The 27,510-nt window shown below is 41.3% G+C and overlaps 1 protein-coding gene across 2 annotated transcripts; it reads left to right on the top strand.

The window, feature by feature from the left end:
• Positions 1 to 111: 111 nt before the first annotated feature.
• igfbp5.L (insulin like growth factor binding protein 5 L homeolog) lies at positions 112 to 16,570 on the top strand. 2 transcript variants are annotated; one of them, NM_001090469.1, is given in 5 exon segments: positions 280 to 678; positions 715 to 1,068; positions 12,636 to 12,841; positions 13,124 to 13,243; positions 13,410 to 13,628. In NM_001090469.1, coding segments are annotated over 4 exon segments (798 nt in total). In that variant the 5' UTR covers positions 280 to 678; positions 715 to 728; the 3' UTR covers positions 13,542 to 13,628.
• Positions 16,571 to 27,510: the final 10,940 nt, after the last annotated feature.

Here is a 27,510-nt window from a genome sequence, read left to right as displayed (position 1 = left end):
CGCGCATTGTTCAAGCTTCTCCCCCAGCTGCAAAAGGGGTTAAATGGAAAGGCGAGCACTGCAGCCCTACTCTCCAGGGCTGGATATTGCTTAGTTACTGGCATCTTTACAGACTGGGTGTCTGATATCAGATTGCATCTAAAGCCTGGCAGCCAGCCAGTGGCAGTCTATTTAAAAAAGACCTTCCTTGCGCTGCAGCCACCAGTCTCTCAGAAACTCCTGCCCTGCTGGAAGCTACAGACTCCTTCTCTTTCACTCACTTGCAACACTTTGCTCAAGTAAACCCAACATTTTTCTTCTTCTTCTTCTTCGAGAGAAAAGAATTGTATATTTACAAAAAAAAAAAACAGAAAAAAATTAAGACTCCAGTTTTTAGTTTTACCCCAAGAAAGTCTTTGCAGCTGAATCAATAGAATTTGGGACCTGGTGATTTTTTTTCCCTTGTACTTTGGTTTGTTCCAGGCTGATCCATTTTTCTTGCAACCTGTTGCAGGGAGAGATTGCGAGGGAGAAGCAGCAATCTGGCTGCAGCCGCAGGTTCCTGATAAAAAGTGCTGGCTGAGTGAGTGCAGTTTTAAGGGGGCTTTTTTTGATACCCCAGAAACACTCATTCTTGGAGTTTGAGTCCACCCCCCTCTTTTTGTGCACAGTGGGGTTACCCTATCACAGGTAGCTCAGCACCCCAGTTGTACCTTACTTGCTGTAGGGGCGCCCCACCACTAAACCCCATGGAAATGTTGCTGCCAATGTGCCTGCTGTTGGTCTCCCTGTGCTTAGGGCAGTGCCAGGCTCTCGGTTCCTTTGTGCACTGTGAGCCCTGTGATGATAAAGCGATGTCCATGTGCCCCCCGACCCCGGTGGGGTGTGAGCTGGTGAAGGAGCCGGGCTGTGGCTGCTGTATGACATGCGCCCTGGCGGAGGGACACAGGTGCGGGGTATACACAGAGCATTGCGCCAAGGGCTTGCGCTGCCTGCCCGAGCAAGGAGAAGAGAAGCCCCTGCACGCCCTGCTGCATGGCCGGGGGGTCTGCCTCAACCTGAAGAACCACAGAGACCAAAGCAAAATAGGTAAGTGACACCTATAACACCATACACATGGCCTGGGGAGAGTTAACAGCTGCCGCAGAACCTCTTGTTTTCAAAGTCACCACCTTGCCTGTTATATTCATCAACCTGTACCCTTAGTAAAGGGGGTTAATAATGACTGGCAGAACTGCTTGCCAAGAGGTTCTGCAGTAGCCAGAATTGAATTGAATTTCTCCTAAATCACTGAAAGTGGTGCTTCACCTTTAAGTCTAATTTAAGACCAATTCTAAACAACTTTTTAATTGGTCTTCATTATTTATTTTTTTTCTAGTTTTTACTTGATTTGACTATTTCCAGCTTTCAAATGGGGGGACGGGGTCACTGACCCCCATCTATAAATGTATTTTATTGCCACTTTTTTATTTCTGGTCTTTATATTCAGTCTTATTCAAATCAGCACATGGTTACTAGGATAAGTTGGACCCTAGCAACCAGATCATTGGAACTGCAAACTGGAGAGCTGCTGAATAAAAAGTGAAATAACTCAAATACCACAAATAATAAAAAAAATAAATGTCCCTCTCCATCATACTAAAAGTTAACTTAAAGGCGAACAACCCCTTTAACTCTTTAGGTTCCAGATGCTCAGTTTTACTAATTTTTTTTTTTTTTTGTGTAAAACTGTGTTGCTCAAAGCTGTTGCACAACGTACACCCCGATACTTGTTGGTTTAATTTCTGTGACCCCCTTCCCTTTTCAGTAGCACAGCCACCAAAATGAATATATCTGCTGACAATGGGGAGGGGATGGGAAGGGTTTGGTGGCTGGTGTGAATATTGGCAGATTGGGTAACTAGATAAGCTTTAGTGGGGTGATGGGGGAGGGGTGGTTCTGTTAAAGGCATAATGGCATGGTTAAAGTTCCAGACTCCAGTTACCTGGCTCTATCTGACATATCTACTCCTGGGCTAAGGGTGCAACACAGAGAGTTAATTCACGCTTGTCCGTATGCCTGTAGTGTGAAAACTATCCTTTAACTCTTTCACATCTGTCTCACTGACAAATCGGAAGCCACAGTTTTAGGATGCTTGAGGATAACTGTGTACGGAGAGCAGGGGTACCTGGGCGGTGTTGAACTACAGCTCCTCACAGCTGTGGAAAGATGTTTTGAGTGTAATCTTTATATTGAGAGATATCAGACAATGACCTTCAAATATCGTAAAGGATGTCAGCTATTTTGAGGGTTTTAGAAATAAGTCATTTTGAGAAACAGTTCTTGACATAGAATATGCCCTGTAGATACAGGACCTATTTCCCACTACTATACCCATCCCACAGGTGCAGGGGGTGGACTATAAAACAAGCCCCTGAAAATATGGTTGCCACCTCAAATTCCATTGGCTGCATGGCTAATTAACAGATAAATGAGAGGCACACTCTGTGGCTGCACAGAAACCAGTGCTGCCTGCAGCATGCATTCCAATGAACTGCTAATTAACCATGTAGAATGTGGAGTCTCTGTGGGATGGTGAGTTGACAATGCTGCTCCATGTTTTTGCATACAAAGGGTTAATTGGATTGCCTGTCGGAATCCTTCAGCACCTGCAAGGTTAACATGATGTATAATCTATAGGCTGGCACAGAGGAATTTGGGTTTTAAGCTGAGAAGCCTCCGTAAAGGAACACATTGCTTGCTCCTGGTGGCATCAGAGGGTTAAATCTCAACTGCCTGTACTTTTTATTGCCCAGCCCAGCCCTTCCTGCTTGCTCCTAATTAAATTGCCATGTGCTAGGGTTAACTCTCTACTGTCAGAAGGAAACCAGCCAACCCACTACAGTGAATGTAAGGCAGACATCTGCTTCTGATGCTTCTCCAGCTGTTGCTGAACTACATTTCCCAGAATCCTCTGCCGTATTAATGGTTGCAATCATCTGTTTCAGAATAGCATAGGGAGGACCTTCCACTGGGACCCCTTAGATCAGATGTGACCCCTTTCCCAGAATACTACTGTTTTTATTATGTAAGCCAGTTTTTAATTGCATTTCAACAGTGGTTATTTTACTACAACTGCTGGAAGTTGTAGACTAGTTTTGCCACAGGCCCTACTACGAATGAAAATAGCTGTTAGATGTCAGGGGATTCTGGGAGATGTAGTTCAACAGCTTATAGGTGCAAAATCTTTTTTTTTTTTTTTTACACTTAAGTTGGGATTCACTGGGCTTCCTGCTAATACATTTTCTCCCCTTTTCTCCAGCCACTGCTGCAGTGGAGAATGCTGGGAATTGTAGTTTGGCAGTCCTTGCCATGTACAGCCTCCAGTTACCCTGGTGTTTAACTTGCCTTGATCAATAGTCCCTTGCTATAGCCATCTCCTTTATTATACATGCTAGTTTATTTAACCCTTTTGCTTCCTGTTAAAGCCTCCCCAGACTGTAGAGACCCATGCATCAACCTTTCCTCTGCTTCCAGATTAACCTCCTTATTACCTGGGTGTTGCTCCCATTTACTTATGACAAGTGACCCATCCGGTTATTGAGACGAGAATAGTGTCACTTGTTACATTGTATAAGGCGAGTTACAGCTGATCCCTGCGCAACTCAGACCCGCCCCTTGAAGAACAAAAACCAGAAATTTGGGTTGCACGGCAGGTCAGGAGTGTGTTGCTAAATCCTCCGACTGAGATTGCCTTCTAGCTCTGGCAAGGATCCTTAGATCTTTGTATCAGATGCAGGGCTGCAAGGGTTAAGCTTGTGGTTTCTGGCAGGCGCTAGCCCTGCTAGGTTAGGCAGCTGGCACACAAATGGTTATGTAGCAGGCTGTGGCTTAAATGAAAAGCAGAGTCAGTAGCACAGTTGACTTGAACCCACTACCTTTATAAAATAAATGAATTCAGTTTGGATTGACTGATGTTAGCATGTGAATATAATTTATCAATACATGCAAAGTGCAGTGCAAAAGTGTATGTTGAACCTGTGGCTTCCAGTTTATTGTACTATAAGTTCCACCACCCCCTGCAAGATTCCCATATCAGGATGGGGGGGGGGTTCATTCAATATACAGGAGTTAGACAGTAGCTCATCAGCACAGGTGATGGCTCACTGTTTGGCATAGGGAATAGGGGTCAGGCCATTGAACAGATGGATCACTATATGGCACAGGGAATTGGGGTCAGACCACAGAACAGGTGGGTTATTATATATCATGAGAAGAGGGGTGTGAGACTGTAGAACAGGTGGATCACTGGGCAGACTATACAACAGGTAAGTTATGCAATAGTATAGACAGAAAGGGGGGCATCAGTCAGAGGCACAGGTGTTGGACTCACTAATTTAGAGGGGTCAGTCATTAACTCAGGTGGTTCCCTCCTTAGCATGGGGGGGGGGATTAGTCAGAAGAACAAGTTAGTCACTCGCTGGCAAGAAAAGAAAGTGGGCAGGTCTGCAAGAGGCACAAGTAGGAGACTCCAAGTTGGGTTATATTATCAAAGGAGGAAGGCAAGGTGTAATGATTAATTTAAACAGGACTGTCCAACAGCAGACCTGGGCTGTTCAAGGAGACGTGTGTGAAAAAATAAATAAATAAATAAATAAATAAATGTACCAGTGCATTATACTCATATACTCACCACTAGGACACGCCCACCCCTCATTTGTAACAGGGACGAGTGAATATCTATCGGGAGTTCTAATAAAGGGGCTGTTTTTAAAGATAATGTAAATTTTTAGCACCATGTAAAAGCAACACCATATATTACTTATAATTGACTATAAAATTAGGGTTTCTTCATTTATCCTATATGTCTCCTTTAAGTCTGTAGCCCCCATATAATTTCTTCACTACCGGTCAATCACATGAATGTAAAGTGCCAGGCATGGGCGAAAATCCCAGCTGTCACTGGCGGTTTCTTTCATGTCAGTGACAGTCAGCACAGTGGCCTGTTAAAAGCTACATGTGCACTTACCTTTAGACTACATTACCCAATGCTCAGAGAGCAACTGCAGGTTGAATTGTTCTGTATTATATTATACTAACAGCCCTAAAGAGTGAGAGGTTTGGCTATACACCATTAATTCCATAAATCGTTCCAATTCAGCTGCACTGATATATCCACCCATTGCATTTTAGCCTACAGGAGATAAAGAGAACCTTGAACATATTAGGAACAGATTAGTATCGGTGCAACAATAACAGGTACCTGGTTATTTTATTCCTTAATTCCCACTGGCTGCTTCGTGGCAGGGGAATAACAACAGAGACCTTAAACCCAGTGGCTGCTGGGAGCCCAAAAATATAAGGGGGTGGGGACACGGTTTCATTTGCAAAATGTGTTGTCTTTCCCAGGCTATGATGTAGGGGGCGGAAGGGCCTGCTCCTTTCTGACAGCTTGTAACACAACAGGAAGGTCATGGGAGAAGATGAAGTGTGTAGCCAGCTATAAGGGCAATAGCTGAATCTCCAAGCTGAGCCTCTAACCCCTTCAGAGATGCTCGGAGGGGGTTGACGCTAAAGAAAAACATTTGACAAATAGAAAGGAAAGATAACGAGGAGTGAAGAGTTAAAGGCAGACGGTACACCTGCAGGAGCACAGCTGCGCAACATTAATATCCTGGGTCTGTAAGTGAATCCTGCAAAGTCCTAGACATCCTGTGTTATGGCACTTCAAACACAGCCTGGGAGCAAGGCCTATAAAGCCATGACAATGGGCTCGTGCTGCTTTTGAAACTTAAGTCCGGGTATGGCAGGGAGACTCGCACTGGGGGCCCCAATCATAGTCGGCTTGTGATATCATACACATGCATGTAATTCTGCAGTGTCAGACTGCTGGGGGAACAGCATGCATAGGATGCCCTATCTGAGGCTCTTTTATATGTTAGTGTTATAAGGCCTAATAATTTCCCTGATCCATGCCTGCTTAGCCCATGTATGACCACCTTCTGGACAAAATAGCTTATCTTGTAAGTGGTGAGTTTCTAATGTATGTACAGCTGGGTGAGGGTGCCTGCCCCCGAGCTTTTATACATTGCACCCTGTGCAGCCTCTCAAGTAGGGTTGCCACCTGGCCGGTAAATATTATGGTTGATCCCAATGTTATTAATAGGGAAAAAACATAAATATATAGGAAGTCCGGTATTTTTTTCCAGAAAAGGTGGCACCCCTACTCTCAAGTCACACCCCAGGGTCCCTGGCACCCAGGATTCTTTCATTTAGAAAACACTGCTTTGCAGGGCAAAGCTTTTCTAGGCCCCCAGCAATTACTAACAGGCAGGAGCATGAATAAATCAGAGGACCCATATGCCCTGAAGAAAGGTATACATCTTATATCCCTCCCCACCAGAGCCAGGGGCAAATCTCAGTGGGCAGCACAATGACACTGGGACATATCTAATCACCTGTGCTCCGTCTGCTTGTCCTGAAGGCAGGGTTACAATCTGCTATTTTGGGCACATCCGTGCCTGGGTGCAGATGGATCTTTTGCCAGTTAAAGGACGGATATGACCAGCTGTTGGCACACAAGATAACCATTCTGCTTGGTCACTTTCCTTAGTAATGTATTCAGCAGTGGCGGCTATAAAGGATTCTAGCAGCTGAAATTCTGGCAATTGTAGTTTAACAACACCTGAAGGGCCACAGATTTGGCACGGCACCCAAAAGTGTAAAACACCCATATTAAATGGCAAATTAGCTATAGTTATAATGGATTTGACAGGCATGCACAAAGTCCAGTGCAGTCCGCAGCACACTTTTACATTAAAGGGGTTGTTCACCTTTAAATTCACTTGATGTAGAGAGTTATATTCTGAGACAATTTGCAATTGGTTTTAATTTTTTATTTGTTTTTTTTTTAGTTATTTAGCTTTTTATTCAGCAGCTCTCCAGTTTGCAATTTCAGCAATCTGGTTGCTAGGGTCCAAATTCCCCTAGCAACCATACATTGATTTGAATAGCAGGCTGGAATTTGAATAGTAGAGGGTCAGAATAGAACGATGAAGTAATACAAAGTAGCAACAGCAATACATTTGTAGCTTTACTGAGCATTTATTTTTTAGATGGGGTCAGTGAAAGCTGGAAAGAGTCAGAAGAAGAAGGCAAATAATTCAAAAACTATAAAAAAAAGAATAAATAAAGGCCAATGGAAAAATGTTGCTTAGAATTAAGCCATTCTATAATATACTAAAAGTTAACTTAAAGGTGAACCACCCCTTCAATGGCTAATAAGGCATTTCATATGTGTTCAGCTATAAAGAAGCCAAGGTGGAAACTGTTGGAGAGATGTTAGTTGGGCACCTAGTGTACAGATTCCATTACTGACCCCTGTGGTTGTGAACTTGTTAAAAACCCTTTCCCCCAAGGGGCTTGTAGGTGGGGGAAGGAGGAACAGAGCAGGTGTGTGTGCAGAATGGGCAGTTGGGGGAGGTTTTGTTTGGAAAGGTCAGTGGAGCAGAGATATGGGGAAGGGCTGTGTTTCCACAGCTGATATCTATGGTGAAACAAGGGTATTCACTGAGCTACAGAGTTCACTGTTTGTTTTTATCCCCCTGACCCCGAGCACTTACCCAGGCTATTTAAATCCCACTGCTGATAATAAGTCTCTGCAGCCTCCCATACAGTGCATTCCTCCTACACAGCCTGACAACTGACTAAGGCCCAGGCCTTCCTAAATCCCCCCCCCCCTTCAATGGGGCCACAGTTTGTGGGAACCATAAAGTTGGACTGTTTGGCATTTAACTCTTAGGAGGTGCAGGGATTTCCCAAAGACTACTATCCCGCAGGTACAATAGGCCCCATCTCTCCCTACTATACCTGCTATCCCACAGTCACAGTCCCTTCCCAGAGACTATTATCCCTCTGCTACTATAGGCACCATCTCTCCCTACTATACCTGCTATCCTACAGTCACAGTCCCTTCCCAGAGGCTATTATCCCATTGCTACTATAGGCACCATCTCTCTCTACTATACCTGCTATCCCACAGTCCCTTCCCAGAGACTATTATCCCACTGCTACTATAGGCACCATCTCTCCCTACTATACCTGCTATCCCTCAGCCACAGTCCCTTCCCAGAGACTAGTATCCCTACTGCTACTATAGGCACCATCTCTCCCTACTATACCTGCTATCCCACAGCCTTTTCCCAAAGAATATTATCCCCACTGCTACTATAGGTACCATCTCTCCCTACTATACCTGCTATCCCACAGTCACAGTCCCTTCCCAGGGACTAGTATCCCTACTGCTACTATAGGCACCATCTCTCCCTACTATACCTTCTATCCCACAGCCTTTTCCAAAAGATTATTATCCCCACTGCTATTATAGGGCCCAATCTTTCCCTACTATACCTGTTATTCCACAGCCCCTTCCCAGAGACTATTATCCCATTGCTACTATAGGCACCATCTCTACCTGCTATACCTGCTATCCCACAGTCACAGTCCCTTCCCAGGGACTAGTATCCCTACTGCTACTATAGGCACCATCTCTCCCTACTATACCTTCTATCCCACAGCCTTTTCCAAAAGATTATTATCCCCACTGCTATTATAGGGCCCAATCTTTCCCTACTATACCTGTTATTCCACAGCCCCTTCCCAGAGACTATTATCCCATTGCTACTATAGGCACCATCTCTACCTGCTATGCCCCAGTTCCTTCCCAGAGTAAATACTAATGGAGTTATATGAGAGCATGTGATAAAACCCTACAACAGCCCTACGACTGATCCGTTGAGGCTTCTGTGAAAATAAAGATGCTGTGGGTGAGGCGTGAGCTCTAGAAAGAACCCACAGGCCACCTTTAAAATGTGCCAGTCATGGTGTTATTGGGACAGCTTTCCCATGAGTATTATATACCCAAAGGGTGAATAACAGTCGCCTATGGACAAGTGAGTGTCAACATCAGCACCTAAGTGTGAAAAACTGTCTGGGTGAGCAGATGATGCCTGCATGCTGCAAACTGCACTGGTTTATTCAGAATGCACTTGAAGATATATGTTTAATAGCAAATCAGCCTATGGATCCAATGTTTAGTTTGAAGAGCGTGAGGTGGCAGCCTTAGAGGCCACTGAATGAGAGCCAGCTAGATCTTTATAAATTGTGGCATTTTCATCACTGGCTATGTTACAACTCCCAGCAACCAGTGGTTGTCAGCAGATGAAGGGGGTTATTATTCAACCACAGCAAAAGTATTTCAGGTAATATCCCTGCATTAATCTTGGAGATAATGCAGGGATAATATGCCCCCCTCCGCATATTCATGCAATCTTGTATGGAATATTTTGGCAAGCTCCGTGCCAGCTACCAGCTGTGTCAGAGACTAACAGCCAAAAGGGAAGATCCAGTTTGGATATTCCAAGCTCCATGCTCTAAAAGCCCCGTTTATGTGAGTCCTGCAAGGTCTCTGCTCTGGGACACGTAATTGCAGCCAGAGGCCAGGCTGGGAACAAGGGAAGGACTGTGTGTGACTCATAGAAAGAGCGAAACGTCGTAACAGCCCTGCGGTCTGTCACGTTTGTGTAATCGAGGATCAGCTGTGGTTTTTAGGAACCGTCTTCTTATTTGCACAGCAATGGAGTGAATCCGAAATTCTTTTATAATGTGATTTGCCCCTGGGATCTGGGTCACACTACGCTGTGATTTTTATTATCGGCAGAAAAGCTGAATCATGACTGCCGCTGCATTGCCTTTAATCTGGACCCTTGTCCGCAGACTTAGTTAGATTATAGGGGTGTTAACAAAGGTGGTGCAACCTGCTAAGTGATCCCTGGTATTAATGCCAGGTCTAGGCCGACAGAGATTCCAAAGTTCAGTGCATTATTTATTAGAGCAGGCCGCAGATTGCATGGGGGGCCAGTACTTTTCTGAATGGTTCTTGTGTTCATAAATGAGCCTTTAACCTGCTTGTGGGAATTCCCCTGACAAAGGCTGGGCCCGAGGGGAACAAAACCACAGGCTAATAATTATAGATTCAGCTCTTAATGTTCCCATTAGACATATGTGTGCATACACAAAGAAGGTGTATGGGCATTTAAAGGGCTAGCACAGAAAACATAGCCAAGTCCGTAATCGGGATTTAGTTCCATTCTACATAAATGGGACGAGGGATGGGGGGAGCTTCAAAAATCAAAATGTGGACAGCAAGGGATAAGGGTTGAAGCGGCTATTGGGGTGCTATAGGGTTAAGGGACATTAACTGTTGGGTTGCAATGACTGGATTTTTCTGGAACAGAGTCAGGTCAGAGCTGCTGGGGAAGACATTGCTGCCAAGTCGTGGAGGTGGGAGAGTGAGAGAAGGCAGTAGAACATAGTTAATGCCTCTGGATTAACCTCCAGCAGAAATAATCACAGTGCGGTGTCACCGGAGCCGAGATTTAAGGTCATTCCAGGATAGTCATATTCATAGTGTGACATTGACTCTTTGCAGCTTGCGACCTACTCTGCAGAGTAATATTGTACCCTGCTCTCTTTCTGACTCTTGAAACGGTGTACTTTTTGCATGATTCAGAACCGGCAGTGCAGAGACTATAAACAGCCAGACAGATAATGCTTTCACTAGCAATTGCATTCTCAAATAACTTTCAGTTTTAATTAGTGTATATTGGAAAGTGGCCTAGCATTAATTAGAATGTAATTTATTGCGTTATTTGGGTGGAGTTCCCTTTAACAACATGCAATCTTGCTGCAGCACCTTGATTTTTTTTCTGGGTTCTGCACAACAGGTGGCAGCTTATAAATATTCAGAAGAATGCAAAAAAAATTAAATATATTCCTCGTTCTCTTTCATGCCATAGACTGGCCATTGAACTGAATGGTGAATATGGGCATAGCTATGGTGCTGCTCCTCACAGGCTGTGACAGGGAGCCGTTAAGCTGAGCTTTGCAGTATGAAAAGGGGGGTCAGCTGACTCAGCAGGAGTGAGCGATGGGTGCCTTGACCTGTAACTCTCTAGCAGTGATCTGCACAGCTGTTAGTGGAGTCCTGAGGGGATCACTGCAGAATCTTTAAGGCATTTTACTATTTAATTCTAATGGAGTACATTGACAAATCAATGTTCTTTACATGGTAAGCAAAATGCTTGTACTTGTCCTTTAAACTAGCGACTAAAATACAAATAAAACAATGCTCATCTATGATGCTCTACTGCCCCCATCTGGCCGTTGACCATATCTCCATAATGATCATCACGGCTGCCATTGGTATACAGCATAGTATACAGCATAGGAAAACAATCAGAGTCTGTGTGTGTTAAACATATTTTGTTTCTTTCTAAATTAGAAACACCAAATCTAACATGTGACCAAGTGTCTGTGGGGATAACTCAGTTTTATATAGCTGTCTCCTTTGGGTCTTGCCATCCTCTACTTGCCCTTCTGTTTCTGTCCTAATATTCTACATCTGCCTACTACTGCCACCTGCAGAAACCCACTGAGTGTGGGCCCCTCCGTAGTTTACCTTTCATTAGTTGGTATTGAGATTATTATGCTGAAATCAATATTGCTAGCGCTATAGGCAATGTTCAGTAGCGCCACCCTTAGCCATTTTTTAGGATAGCAGTCTGATCCCCTTCTCTTTGCCAAAGCATGCTGTTGCTTGCTGTGGACTAAATATATCACATTACTCGCTGAACAAAATATCCCATTATTTGCAGCAGAAAACAACTCACCGCCCTTGTCATGTTTTCACATGCTTGGATCTTCCCCAGAATCCTTTGCAGCAGCACTGAGCTGGAACATATTACACAGGGCACAAAAATATGAGCACCATTAGTTCTTTGTAAATGGGTATTAGCTCATGTCCTTGTCTTGGGTGGGGTGGGGGCATGCTCCGTGTTCATTCACTGCAATGGAATAAACCCTATTTTCATAGTGTTTCAAATATGGTCACAAAGGGGTCTGAACAATTTGTTCTTTTGAGAGATAGGACTGTCTATTTGTTGGGAGGATCTATTTGTTTGCCTTAGATAGCACAGGATGAGGGTATTGCTTATTGTGTGCCCAGAGCATTGTTTTAATGTGATTATTGCAATCCAGTACCAGACTTGGTAGAATGAAGGTAACATGGCTGATTGAAGGAGACTTTATTTTCAATTAAATTCACATACATAAACAGTACAGTATGAGGGTATAACTTAGTGTTTGCCCAGAACATTCCCTCTCTGTATATTTGTATTTAGTCATATGGGAGAGATGACATCTGATCTCCATCTGATCCTAAGATCAGTGGCAGAACTGGCCCAGGGAGGGGGGAACTCACTCTGTTCCTTGAAGGATGGTAGAAAGTAGAAATTTTATCTTCCTTGTAAAGGGCACTGAGTTCATTTTGGGAACTGGAGAAAATCTTGGGAATAACAAAGGCCTGCAGAAATCCCAAAAACCCTAGTCTTAGGAGCAAATGGATATGAGATTATAGGCAGGAGCAATGACAGATTGTCTGGAACCAGGTGCTTCTTGTCTGTCATCAGATTCTGCCTCTCAACAATTGGTTGCTTGTTTAAGCTGTGTTTAAAGGAATAATGTCATCTCCTAATTTCCTTTTTTAAAATACTTGTTGCATTTTATTTGCACTTCTAAATAATGCACTTCAAATAATACAGTTTTTCTTTCTTTTTCAGATAGAGAATCCAGGGAAGAAGACCCAACCACCTCAGAGACAGAGGATATATATCAGTCAAAGCATCGTGGAAAGATGAGGCTTTCAGACCAAAAAGCAATAGCCCTGAATACTTTCCGTCAAAAGAAGCATTCCCAGTCTAGGATTGTGTCTGTGGAAAAAGTCCAGTCTCCGTCGACTCCAGAACACAGTATTGAGATAGATATGGTAAGTGGCCTTCAGAAATATATTTTGGATCACTTATAAGTATCCAAACAATAATAGCCACTGGGAAGGGGCTGTGGCTGTGGGATAGTAGGGAGAGATGGTGCCTATAGTAGCAGTGAGATAATAGTGTCTGGGAAGGAACTGTGGTTTTTCCAAAAATGTGTATATTAGGGTTAAAGTATTATGCAATTGCCATGTTACTACTTTAAACATTGTTGCCCAACCAGTTGTTGAAGTGCTACCACCGCTTACCATTTTATAACCAGGTTATTCCCTTTCCAGGGCCCATGCCGTCGACAAGTGGAAACCCTCATGCAGGAGATGAAGTTGTCTCATCGCGTTTACCCAAGAGCTTTTTACCTTCCTAACTGTGACAGAAAAGGTTTCTACAAAAGAAAACAGGTAAAAAGCCCCAATCTTTTTTTTTGAATGAGCCCCTTCTCTTCCAAAAAATCAGGTTCTATTTATTCTGGTGTGGAAGGCTGTGTCCCATGAGTATAACTGAATTTTGGAATACAAAATGTACTTTCAAATTTTAATCCGTCAATATATTTTTCCATCTCTGTAGTGCAAACCTTCTCGAGGCCGTAAGCGTGGACTTTGCTGGTGCGTTGACAAATACGGCTTGAAGCTGCCTGGGATCGATTATGTCAATGGAGACCTGCAATGCCATAGTTTTGATAGCAGCAACACAGAATGATACCCCTGTTGCCGTGTTTGTTAAACCCTGAAGATGATCACTTGTGCTTTTATTTTTCTTGGTTGTCCTAAAGGATAATCTTGTTTTTATTTTTTATTGTTTTTTCTTCCTCATCTCATTGCAAAAATGATGGAACCTTCAACAAAAAGAGAATGACATTCTGTCCAAAGGGAAAGAATGTTTTTTTGAATTTAAAAAGATTCTGGAGGACACAGAGAAATACAATTTACCTCTGTAGGAATCAAGGAGAAAGTGTTGGCTCAGGAGACCCCCTCCCCACCTACCCCTCAACCTAAAACCACCCACCAGAAATGCACTCTTTTCAATTTCTCCATAAATTTTGTAATAATTTTAAAATGCCTTTGTATCTGAAAAGGGAGACCTTTCTATAAGCTTGGTTTTTGTTCCTTACGGTTCCTGCTCTGGTATCAACAGACAATGGTTAGGGCAAATTACATTTCACGGAAATGGAATAGGTCATGATGAGGTTTGCTTTGCCTCGGGCATAATAGTCCATGGAGTGGTCAATACAAACCCATGAGAAATAAATATTTCTCTTGAAGATGTCTGTGTTACCTGAGTGAATGACGTTTGGTTATTTGGAAAATATAAAACCCAAAATAAAGTGTTAAGACACAAAAGAGGCAGCTGACCTCTTTTCAATTGGGTTGGTTTAGGTTATTTTAGAAGTCCAGGAGAAGTGAAGCTGGTTCCCCATGACCATAATAAGCAAAGAGGGGCTACAATATGAGCAAACAGTGTGCGATAAGTCGGTAAATGATCACTAGTCTTCACTTATTGATGTTAGATTTAAGCTTTCTTTCAATGTTAACAAGTTGTAATTTGCTATAGGTACAGGAGACACCCGTCTGTAGTATCATTATTCTAAATATTCATCATCTTTATAGGTAGAGTGTTAAGCTTCTGTATTGCATTTTTTTTGACTTGTCACTTAGGAGGTGTGACATCTATTTTGGTGATTGTGCCCTGTCTAATGGCACACAAGACTCCCTATAATACGCCCAGTGACTTTGTTTTTCGCTAGACTGAATAAACAAAACATTGCAATTAGGTGCCCCCTAGCACTCAAACTGTTCTTTCCTGATTGCTTTATCCCAAAGCAGTAAGCTCTATGTCTTATTTGCTGAAAAGCTGTGACTAAGCTTTTTTGTTTTTGTTTTTTTTTGTTTTTTTTTACCCTCATTTTACACTTTGATTCTATTGTAATATTGCTGAACCTCGTATTGATGCCGGATCTTGCCTTGCAGTACATTTCAGTTTATAAACAGCTTCTCCAAAGCATTATATTAAAAGAAAGGGGAACCTCTCAACTCCAGTCCCTAGACGGGGGGTGGAATCGGGTAGACCTATGACTATGCCCCGTTGTGCTTGGTGCTGTGTAAACTTTATGACGTTTCAATGATTTTGTTGAAAAAATATAAGCTACAAAAAAGGAAAAATGGAATGCAAATACTTTATAGGCTATTTGGAAGGGATGTAAGGTGGACACCACATGTTGCAGGCATAGAAGCAACAAGATGACTCAAGATTTGCTTGTAGGCTTTAGATACCACTCCTGAGTCTTTCTGAGTCTTACATACCCTTGCATCCGCTTTTTTGTATTGTCACGCTGAACTCCAGTAGTTCAAGTTTTTGGATAAACTAGACAAGGAAATGGACGGCTCCCTTCTTGACAAAGAGTCTGGGAAAAAAAATATATATCGGACACCAAAACTAAATATACAGACAAATCCCCCACCTCCAGAATTTTTCGGGGGCTGTTGCTTGACTCTTCATGACATCCAAACTAGCAAAGCCAGGAAATGCAAATGGATTTGGTGATTACAAACCTATGTTATTCTAATGCAAACAATGGTTCAGAAGAATGTTCCTTTTTTTTTTTTTTGATATATAGCTTCTCAAGTTCAGGACTTTAGAAGACCAACAGTGTGCAATAGGCCTTGAAGACATTTTCTAGAAACATTGGTTTTCACAGTGGACTAGAGAAGATACCACTGCATCTGGATGCAGGACTGTGGACCCTTCTCCAATAAAACACATTGAACGATGGATGGCATTATCTCCGTAGCTGCCTTTAATCATACTCGAGACTAAAAATAAAAGCACGACAATGAGTTAATGTGGACTTAGCTGAATGGACACTGCCGTATTAGTCCTGCCATACAGAACCCTTCTATGTTTTCCTTCTACTGGCAGACGTTCTCAGCTAAATATGGTTCCAGTAGCTGGAGCCGCACAATGGAATCCTTTTGGCTTGGAATGGTAGAGAGACTTTTTGTTTTTTTAACACCCTTTTATTTTGAGTGTTATTTTTGTTATATGTGTGGCCTGTACGACTTGCATACAAATGTGTCAAGTAAATGATTTCTTTTGTAAGGTACTGATTCATTAGAGCCCTCGCTCCAGCTAAATGCACACTGTTTTCGAACACTTCAGGAAAGAAAATATTTGCTTTGACCCAGTCCTTATTCTAGAGATCCCAAATCTCTCTAAATATATCCTGTGTATAGCTACCAGATACATTCCCTTAACTCACTGCAAGCTCATAGTTTATTGTGGGACATGAGCATTCCTTCTCTGTATCCATACAGGGAGCTTTCATGTTGTTTGCCTTGCACATGAGTAGGAAGGTAAGCAGTATAGCAGCTCTCACACACATGTACCGATAAAGAATGTTCTTTGGTGCCACTTAATGCTTGTTGATTTTGGGCAGATGAGATTCCACTAAGAGAAGCCGAACAGATCCCCCATGTAGAAATTCAAATATTCAATTAAGGAGAGTTCTGTTTACAGAAATCTGTGCTTTATTTTCTTTCTATATAAGGGGATGAATTGACCACGAGGGCCTGTATTAAATGAGGTTTAGGTTCTCTCTTTAAAGGCCACAGTTTGTTTTAAATGCAATAAGCAGGTGAAAGAAAAAGTTTATAGAGTAGCAGGTCAGTTTTTGGTGTTATGGCAAAACCATAGTTTGTTGTTTATCAGTAACGTTAAACCAATTGACTCTTGAAAGAGAATGGAATGGAAGGAGTCCCACAGCTATAGTGGAGGGAAAAAAATGACGATATTGTCATTTTATTTTCTCATATCTGTCCATTTTTGCCTAAAAATCTTAATAAAATCACAGCAGGGCGATGGCATCTGACTATCTACAGTAGATCAATGGGAGCAGTAGCATTAAAATGAAATAGTACATTAAAGAATAAGTAAACCTTTTCAAATAAGTGAATGTAAAATTGATGAGGGTGCACTTTTGTCTTTTACATTCATTATTTATTTATTTTTTATTCCAAGATATTAAGGGATGCATGTACTGTTAAAGGGGAACTCCGGCTTCCAAACCAAAATTTGATAAAAAGGCCCACATAACACAGAAAACCCTACTATACCTATCATAGTTACCTGTTTCTTCAAAAAATATGAATAATTGCCATTTCCTATGCTGCAATACAGCTGTTTAACAGTTGTTCTCTTTCTGCATCCTTTGAAATCCTGGAAGGGAAGGAGGGACTAATACACTGATGTTACAAATTGTAACTACGTCTCCACAGCTTACAGAAAGCATGCAGGAACTACATAACCCACAATGCATTGTACTGTGATGTTCATTTCCTTATTGAAATCATGTGTGCAGGGAATTGTGGGCTTTGGAGGCTGAGGACAGCTGGCAGCCAGCTCAGCAAAGTAGTCAGAAAAATTAGCAGGGGGCTAGGCTTAGGGAACTGTCAGAAACCATTAAGAATCGTGCAAAGTCTGCATTTTTTTTAAATGATGTATATAGCAAAGTTGCTTGAAATTAAGTTTACTTTTCAAAAAGCTTAACATATGTTTTTGTGGCATCCCCCTTTAATATAAATGAATTTTGTTACAACTGCACCACCTGCTGGTCTGTTTCTGACCACCAAGTAGTCAAGGAAGTTGTCAGGAGAAGGAAAGAGGTTGCTCTGATGTTCTGCTTAGGAAAACAGTTGGCAACCTTTCTCACATCTTTCATAAGCAGAAGAACGTAAGAGCAGCCTCTTTTTTTTTTCTCCTGACAACTTCCTTGACTACTTGGTGGTCAGACTGGTGGAAATCTGACCAACAGATGGTGCTGTTGTAACAAAATTCATTCATATTAACAGTACATGTATGGCTTAATATCTTGGAATAAAAACAAAATAAAGTACATTGCAAAAATTATTAGAACAGTACAATCTTTAATTTTTAGGGATGCACCGAATCCACTATTTTGGATTCGGCCGAATACCGAATCCTAATTTGCATATCCAAATTAGGAGTGGGAAGGGGAAAACATTTTTTACTTCCTTGCTTTGTGAGAAAGTCATGCGACTTCCCTCCCTGCCCCTAATTTGCATATGCAAATTCGGATTCGGTTCAGCCAGGCAGAAGGATTCAGCCGAATCCGAATCTGCTGAAAAAGGCCGAATCCCGAACCAAATCCTGGATTCGGTGCATCCCTATTAATTTTACATTAACTTATTTTAAAGGTTTACTTATCCTTTAAGCTAACTCATGAACGGTTAGGGTATCTTCCACCGTACCTTGCTAACCAAACATTCTCACTCTCGTTACTAGGGAGCACTGTGTGTAAAATAAAAAAATAAAATTCACATATGTCCCACTTTAGCCATTGGCTTGTCTAGTGTAAGTTAGCAGTAGATTGCCAGTCGTCGTGGGCTGACCAAGTACTGGCAGCAGACTGACATTGTGCTCTACTAGGGAGGGACAACCACTGTCCGTTTTATAACTTAAAGGCAAATGCACACTGTAAAGTGAAAGGATTTGGTCAAAGCAAATTCAGTTGATGGTTAAGGCCCATGAGAGCCCACCTGTAGCAATTCTGCCCAGGTTTCATGTCCCTCCTCAGTAAGGATTTAGAAATTTCTCCAGTGGAAAGAACTTGACCACTTCAGTTAATTTTATAGTTGCAGAAGACATTGTGACATTAATGGCACCCATTTTAAGAAGGAGATTTTATGTACTGGAGAACTGTCGCCTCTTATTTTCTTTCCTAGAAGCAGTGTTTTTTTGGGGGGGAAACAGTGTTGTCTACATATACGCATCTAAGATATTTTGTGTTTATTTTCCTTTAAATGTCTGTTGTGCTGATGCCAGGTGAGGAATGCACAGAGCTGGGGGGAGAAATATTTGTGAAAGCAATTTTTTTGCTAAAACAGCAATATCACCTTTTTGTTTTTAATTCTTCTCGTCATGCTATTTTTTTAACCACTACATCAGGAGTAATTTTTGCACTACTTTTATTTTTTTTTTTTGTTAATTCCTTTCACATTTCCTCTGCCAGTGGACTAAGTCTAAAATCAGTTCACCATACACTTTCCAAAGCACTCTGACTGTTAAGCACCAAAGTTTTGTGCTCCAACCACCAGCATTCACAGTTGTAATAAATACCTTTTGCTCTCTTGTAACCGCACCTCTGTTATACAGACTGTAGTAGTACATAAGTAGCCTAATCACCATTACACTGCATCCGTACATATTAGCCGGTATACAAAACATCTTAATACAGAATTTAAAAGTGAAAAAAACAATGTTGTGGAAACTACACACAATTGAAATTGTAAGTGCTGTTTTATATTTTGTACTTTAAATAAAAAGAAAAAAAATCTCACATTTTATTACAAAAAGTGAAGATTGCTGTATACTATTTATTCATCTTATAATTTATGTTACTCTTTGATCTTTGTCTGTTTGTCCTGACAAAGCATTTATTTAATAAAGTTATGTATTCAAAGTTTTTTTATAAGCAGTGATTTTAAATGGAATTTAACTTAATTTGAAATTCAGTGTTTTAATTCTTCAGTGGGTTTCCCTTGTTCCTGGCTGGACATAATATTTTGCTATGGTATCACTTATTTGTGTGTCTTACAGTTCTCCCCAACTCCTTTTTCTCTCCCCTTTATTTCTTAACTCTTTTTCTCTCCACTCCCTTTCCATTCTCCTCTTTCCTTTCTCCCCTTTCATTTTGTATTCCCCCCCATCCTACCTCTTCTTTCTTCTATGTTTCTCATCTCCACTCCATTTGTCTCTTTATTCCCTAACCCCCTTTCACCTCTAATCTTTCTGTCTCTCATCCCCTTTCCTCTTCTGTTGTTCCCAATTGTTGGGCTTTACTGTCCACATCCTCTCTCTTCCCCCTTCTGTTTTTCATATGTCTCTCCACTCCCTAATAGGGATGCATGACAGCCAAATCCAAATCTTAATTTGCATGTGCAAATTAGGGGTGGGAAAGGAAAAAGTGGTAAAACATTTTTTTGCTTCCTTGTTTTGTGACAAAAAGTTATACTTTCCCTTACCACCCCTAATTTACATATGCAAATTTGAAATGGTTTGGCCAGGCACTAGGATTCAACCAAATCCAAATCTTGCTGACAAAGGCCGAATCCTGGATTTGATGCATCACTACGACCTAAACCCCTTTCCTTTTATCTCCTGTCTCGTATCCTCTCTTTTTTCCCTTTCTATTTCCTCCAACTCCCCAGAGCAGGCATAATGGTCTTACAGGGGTACTAGATCTACAAATTTCAGAAACCCTACAAAGCAATATTTAAAACTGAGCAGTAGGTGATGATGATTGTCTTGTGCTGATTGGGTTTCTGATAAAGAGCCAATTTACAAGATGGATATATATACTCATTAAGACATTTTGAGCAGATAATCTACTCAACCATGAAAAAATAGGGATTGTTCACCAGTATATCGCACTGTTTAATATGCCAGTCCTACACTTGTATTAACAGGATATAAACATTTCCTTTGCATTTATATGGAGAGGTTTCTTTACCTGCAACTTGGTTTTTACTAGGCATAAATGAGGGTGTGATAACACAATTCAGGGTTTACAACAACAACTTTAATTTGCCCATGCTCAAGAGCACAGCACCCCGAACGAACGGACACTGACAAACTCTCGCAGTAGGCTAGGGTAAGGAGGGAGCCATTGTGCTGTACAGGAAGTTAGGTCAACTGGAAGGGCAGAAGCCTTGATTTTTTTATCTGGTTGAGGTTTTTAGGGGGAAAACTCAAATTTTTAGAGAAAACTAATCTGAATCCGAAAATACTCACACTAAAATCTGCCAAAGTCATGTAGAAGTCAATGGCAGATGTCCCTTTTACAATTTGAAGATGTTTCTTTTCCATCATGATCTTCAATGGTTCTTGTATAAGAATCTGAAAAAGTTGGGGTTTTTCGGTTTTTCTGGAATTCTCTTGGCCACTGAATGCTGTAAGGTATGTGTTATTACACCACTATATACAACTGGCAAATTATGCCTAAAATATATGGTGCTAGATGACCAACAAGGCATTTTGCACCATTAGCCAATGCCCTTTTATGCAATTCTCATTGCCTGTTCTGTGAAAGTTGTTGAAACAAGTGTATCTCAAGTGCTATTGGTGGAGAAAATGCTTCCCTAGACCATATCAGCCCTACTGGGTCTGTCCAGCAGCTGTACAGGCTCCATTTGTGTCACTTTGTGACATCAGTAAGGGTAGGGAAGCTAAGGTAGGTGCTCTTCTGTTGCAGAGAAACAATAAAACTATTTTCCCAACTGCCTACCTCAGAGACACCTGCAAGGAATGTGACCAATGAATACAGCCTGAGACGGTAATGGTCAGGACCATTAAGACTCATAGTGGCACATTAATGATAGAGTTCACCACAAGGGGCATTATCTGTTAATGAAATGGAAAATCCCAGGCCCCAAGCATTTTGGAGAATAGATATGCTACCTGTTTTCTAGAACATTCCTTAAGAATGTGTTTAATACAGAGGAGTACTTATGGTGGCCTAGTTATGTGACAATTGTCTGTACAGGCAAATAATAGTGGGCTCTATCTGCTGAATTGTGCTTAGTACTTCACTGAGTTCTTGCATCCTTATACAACAAAAGCTAAAGAAATAACATAAATAAAGCATTAAACTTATTAATATGCAATAGTTTTGCATAATAAACATAAGTTTATTCACATACAGTCATGTGAAAAAGTTTGGGAACCCCTCTTAATTCTTTTGAGTTTTGTTAATCATTGGCTGAGCTTTCAAAGAAGCAACTTCCTTTTAATATATAACATGCCTTATGGAAACAGTAGTATTTCAGCAGTGACATAAAGTTTATTGGATTAACAGAAAATATGCAATATGCATCATAACAAAATTAGACAGGTGCATAAATTTGGGCACCCCAGCAGAGATATTACATCAATACTTAGTTGAGCCTCCTTTTGCAAATTTAACAGCCTCTGGACGCCTCCTATAGCCTTTTATGAGTGTCTGGATTCTGCATGGACAGCCTGCTTCAAATCATCCCATAGATTTTCCATGATATTCTAGTCGGCGGACTGTGACGGCCATTCCAGAATATTTTACTTCTCCCTCTGCATAAATGCCTTTGTAGATTTCGAAGTGTGTTTAGGGTCATCGTTTTGTTGTAATATCCAACCCGTATGTTACTTCAACTTTGTGACTGAAGCTTGAACATTATCCTGAAAAATTTGTTGATATTGGGTTGAATTCATCCGACCCTCGACTTTAACAGTAGCCCCAGTCCCTGAACTAGCCACACAGCCACACAGCATGATGGAACCTCCACCAAATTTGACAGTAGGTAGCAGGTGTTTTTCTTGGAATGCGGTGTTCTTCTTCTGCCATGCAAAGCGCTTTTTGTTATGACCAAATAACTCAATTTTTGTCTCGTCAGTCCAAAGCACTTTATTCCAAAATGACTGTGGCTTGTCTAAATGAGCTTTTGCATACACCAAGCGACACTGTTTGTAGCATGAGTGCAGAAAGGGCTTCTTTCTCATCACTCTGCCATACAGATGTTCTTTGTGCAAATTGGGCTGAATTGTAGAACAATGTACAGATACACCGTCTGCAGAAAGATGTTCTTGCAGGTCTTTGGAGGTGATCTTTGGGTTGTCTGTAACCATTCTCACAATCCTCCCCATATGCCCCTCCTGTATTTTTCTAGGCCTGCTAGAACTGAGTTTTATAGAAACTGTGCCTGTGGCCTTCCATTTCCTGATTACATTTCTTACAGTTGAAAATGACAGTCTAAACCTCTGAGATAGCTTTTTGTAGCCTTCCCATAAACCATGATACTGAACAATCTTTGTTTTCGGATCTTTTGAGAGTTGCTTTGAGGATCCCATGCTGTCACTCTTCAGAGGAGAGTCAAACAAAAGCACAACTTGCAATTGGCCACTTTAAATAACTTTTCTCATGATTAGACACACCTGCCTATGAAGTTCAAGGCTTAACAAGCTAATCAAATCAATTTGGTGTTACCAGTAACCATTATTGAGCAGTTACATGCATTCAAATTAGCAAAATTACAAGGGTACCCACATTTTTGCACAGCCAGTTTTTCACATTTGATTTAATTGCGTATAACTGAATATTGCTTCACTAAAAATCTTTGTTCAGAAAACACACCAGTACTCAGATGTTCCTGGGAAATGAAAGCCATACCACTGTTATCTTTTTTGTTGAAAGTGGAGTAAATTATTATTTAGGCTGAGAGGTGTTCCCAAACTCATTCATATGACTGTAAATCACAGAGTAATGTTATTTTTGCGAGCAACACATTTGGACACATTTACTAACATTTGGATATTCTTTTATTCACTAATGGTATTTTTTCTCTAAAAATTTGTTTGTTTATTTTTTTTAATTGCTCTAAAACGCTAATAATTTGAGATCTCGGGATCCCTTAGAAGTCAACGTGAGCTGCACTGATCCTATAGGACTTTTTTCTTCATTCAGACTTTTAAGGGTTTTCAGATTTCTTTCGCTAGTAATTATCCAAACAACTTGATTTTTTTTTTCCCTGCACTTTTTTTACATTCATTCTTTTTATATTTGGATCTTTTAATACCTTTCATGGCATTAGTGATTTTAGAGAAATAGAGTATAAACGTGGTTTCAACAAACCACATCCTTTAATAAATGGGCCTGTACAGTCTATGAGCAATTTTAGGTTACACTTTCTGCAGGAAATGCATTAGAGAGTGAGAGACGAGGTAACAGGAGGAACTTACAGCCAATAAGAGAGAGGGCTGGAAATTGTCCTGTGAGGTAACCAGTAAGTACTTGCAGCCAATAGGATAGTGAGGGAAATTGTCCTGTGAGGTAACCAGTAAGTACTTTCAGCCAATAGGATAGTGAGGGAAATTGTCCTTTGAGGTAACCAGGAAGAACTTTCAGCCAATAAGATAGTGAGGGAAATTGTCCTGTGGGGTAATGGAAAGTACTTAGAGCAAATTAGACTAGAATGAGGTCAGTAATTACTCTTATATAAAGGTTATGTACAAGTTACTGAAAATAGTAATCTGTATTACTTCCCTAAGTGACAGTCATTGGTTTGAGCTTTTACCTTTAGAGAACTGGGCCCCACGGACCAGGTTTCAAGCAAGACTGCTGGGGGGGGGGGTTGCTGTAGATGTTTGGGTGCATTACAGGTTTACCAAAAAACTGTCAAACTGTCCAATCAGGACTTTGTTCCTTATCGCAATCAGTAGAAAGCTTCCTGGGCTTTGCATAGCTGTTATCATGGTAATGACGCATCAGAGAGCGGGGATTCCGATTAATTGGGGCCTTTTTCATTGTTTTTAAAGCTACTGTATTTTAGACTACACCTAGGACCAGAGGCAGCCCAGTTCACCATGGCCCGGTGGTTGGGGACCCCTGCTTTAGAGAAGCCTCAACTGAATCGGCAGCTGCTGTGAGCTGTTAGAGGAAAGTTGCTAAATAATTCATTTTAATGATTGATAAGACCTAAACCAACCCAAAATTACATTAGATACAGTCATAGGGTTGCCACCTGGCCGGTATTTTACCAGCCTAGCCGGTAAAACACCTGCCAAGGCCAGGGCCGGTATTACATATTTACCGGCAATGTAGCTGCCGATAAATTTGAAATACCCTTAAAAAGACCCCCTCGGCCCGCCCCCAATCCCCTGTAAACTTAGCTTTTGTCCTCTGTCTTCATAGCTCTGTGCCACAGCCACGCCCCTTTTTACATCACACCCGCCCCTTTTTGTTCACGCCCTCGAAAAGGTGGTAACCCTAGATACAGACAGCACTGGACAGAGATGAGAGAGCATTAGGGGGTGGCCAAAATGCTCCCAAATAAAGGGGAGCACTGTGGAAGGCAAAAGGAAAGCTGTAAATGTCACAATTTAATGAAAGCAAAGGAAAAGGTAACTGCTAATATCAAGCTTACAGATGATGATGGTTATGATTATTATTAACGTATTTATAAAGTGCCAATGTATTCTGAAGCTCTGTACAATAAATGAGTTTATACATTGAACTTACAAAATGACATACAAAGCAACCAATCACCAATACAAAAGGTGAAGAAGGCCCTTCTCAAAAGGGTAGAAACAGTCACCCTGCTATAGTTCCAGGGGTACCCATTGCACAAATAAGCACTCACCCCAAATCTCATCTTAACTGGCCTTCAGGCTGGGCCCCCTTAACTCATAACAAGGTTACATATATATAGAAACATTGGGGGTAACATTCACCCTACTATAGTTCCAGGGGTACCCAGTGCACTAATAAACACTCACCCCAAATCTCACCCTAACTGGCATTTAGGCTGGGCCTCCTTAGCTGATAAAAAGGTTACACAAATATAGAAACATTGGGGAAACAGTCACCAGAAAAAAATGTAGAACTGCAAATAAAGATTCACTTTCAACCCCATCATTCACCCCTGCCCAAGGGAGCCTTAGCCTAAAGCATTCACATAATAGTGGTTCTGAGCAGTTGGGTCTCACCATTTGGCACAACATTAACAAATGAATTATTTACACCTTAATGATTTATTTAAATATAATATCTTTTTACAAAAAAAGTCAGACCCCTTTAAATTTGTTTGCCCAGTATATAATAAGAAAAATAATTGGTGGAAACCAACCAGTACCTGTGCAGAGTCCAGCAGCTACATATAGCCTTCATTACTGCCTGTGCTGACGGGAACACTGACTTGGAAAGGGGAAGCATAAACCATCAATCCTTCGGTAGCCTGTATTACCTACAAATTGCCACTAGATGTCAGAGGGTAGGAATAACTGGGATAATTAAAAAGGAATCTACGGGATAATATATATTTAATACATTTATATTTAAAAACATTTTAAGCCAGTTTTTACACCAGTAAAAAACGACATACAAATAAATACACAGCATAAGCTGCAGGTATAATATATAAATATATAGTGTCATACGGTAGGGTGCTTCACATTGCCTGCCGCTAGATGCCAGTGTAACCAAATAAAACATAACCAGTTTATTTGATTAAACCCAGGCTTAGCATCAGTGAAATGAGGTTCTACACTGTGTTGCCTGGTGCCTCAAGCACAATCTGCAATAAACTTCTTATTTGGGCTGCCCCTATGGAAATGCATTATATTGGAATTCTTACGTTTATTTTTTTAATTAAGATGTTCTTATGCTATGTATGTAATATAGAGAGCCAGGTCGTTTGTTTTATGTCAGAATGATGTTTACACATGATTCTTTAGGTGCCAACGCCCCTAGGCCTGCTGTCATTTGTTGCCCCGTTCCCTCCCGTCTATTTGCGCAAATTCAGAGTAATGGGGATTGGCGCACAGGAAGTTTAAAAAACTATTGTATCTCCTGGGCATCCCCAGTGTTTCTGAACCAATGTGGGTGTGGTTGGGCAGCAGAGACAATCCCATGAGTGCCCAGAAATACCCTGGGGGTCATTTATAAAAATAGCATAGTGCTAAATTATTTGCACAGAGGACAAATTAGCCCTGCTTGTTTTTGTATTAGGTATATAATATGCAAACATAATTATGATTTTTTTTATCCACACTGTGATTGTCTTTCTGTGCTTTTTACAGCCGGCATAATTGCAAATTGTGAATATCTTTCCCTACGCTTTGCAATCAAGGCTCCCCACAACTTTCAGCAAGGTTGCTTAAATTCTGAATTTATATTTGCAAAATTGCCATCAACACTATATCTGCCACGCACTGTGACATTCGGTATACGAATTATAGTAATCAACCGCTCCGCTCCCCCCACTTGTCTCTAATCTTGCTGTCTCTGGCCATGGACTTTCTGTGACTGTGCAGGGATTGACCAGAACAGATCCAGATTTGCCAAGAAGTGTTGCACCACATACAGAAATGATGAATGCAATTTAACCACTGCTGTTCCCTTCCAGTGCCATGGTCTTCTATGTCAGGTCACTGGGCTGTAAACAGGGTACTACACTTGATCCCCCCATTCAGATTGTGTTGACCTGATTTAATTGCACCTTATATGCTCATGTTCCAGGTCTGTTCAGAGGAAAATTCCAGATTTCAGTCAAATACTATGGACACTAAACTTCCCCCCACCCCAAATAATTGGTTTGGCTCATCTCTACATGAAATGCCCTCTGGAGTGTACCAAACCCACTGCACTGGCAGGTAAGTGCCTGCTACCAGTTCATGTTTGCTCTGTGTGTCTGTGTGTAGCCACGCTTCACTTGGGCAGAGGTGAGAGCAACTTGTAACCAATCATTATAGGAATATTTTTATGGTCTACAACCAGTCAGAATATTCTCAGGACCAGACTAAGCTGTAGCCAATCACAGCATTGAAAATCTTCATTGTTCTCTGGTACCAGCAGTCTGGGGGCTGTTTTGGCTGATTTAATGCCACATTTTTCACAGCCCCATGTTATTACCCTTAATATATACCTTATACCCTTAAATCCAAGAGAGAGAGGGACCTATTTTCCTTTTAGGGACCCTGTTATTCATCTACAAATCCACATATTCGAAGAATATCTAGAATGAAGCCGTGTCATCCCATTAACCAAGATGGTCACCAGCATCTTCTGCATCTTCAACATCAACTACCGGCACCCACATCTGCCCTACTCCCCATAAAGATGCTTTAC

Source organism: Xenopus laevis, chromosome 9_10L, assembly GCF_017654675.1.
Source record: "Xenopus laevis strain J_2021 chromosome 9_10L, Xenopus_laevis_v10.1, whole genome shotgun sequence".
NCBI classification, from domain to species: Eukaryota; Metazoa; Chordata; class Amphibia; order Anura; family Pipidae; genus Xenopus; species Xenopus laevis.
This window is presented reverse-complemented; position numbering and strand designations above follow the sequence as displayed.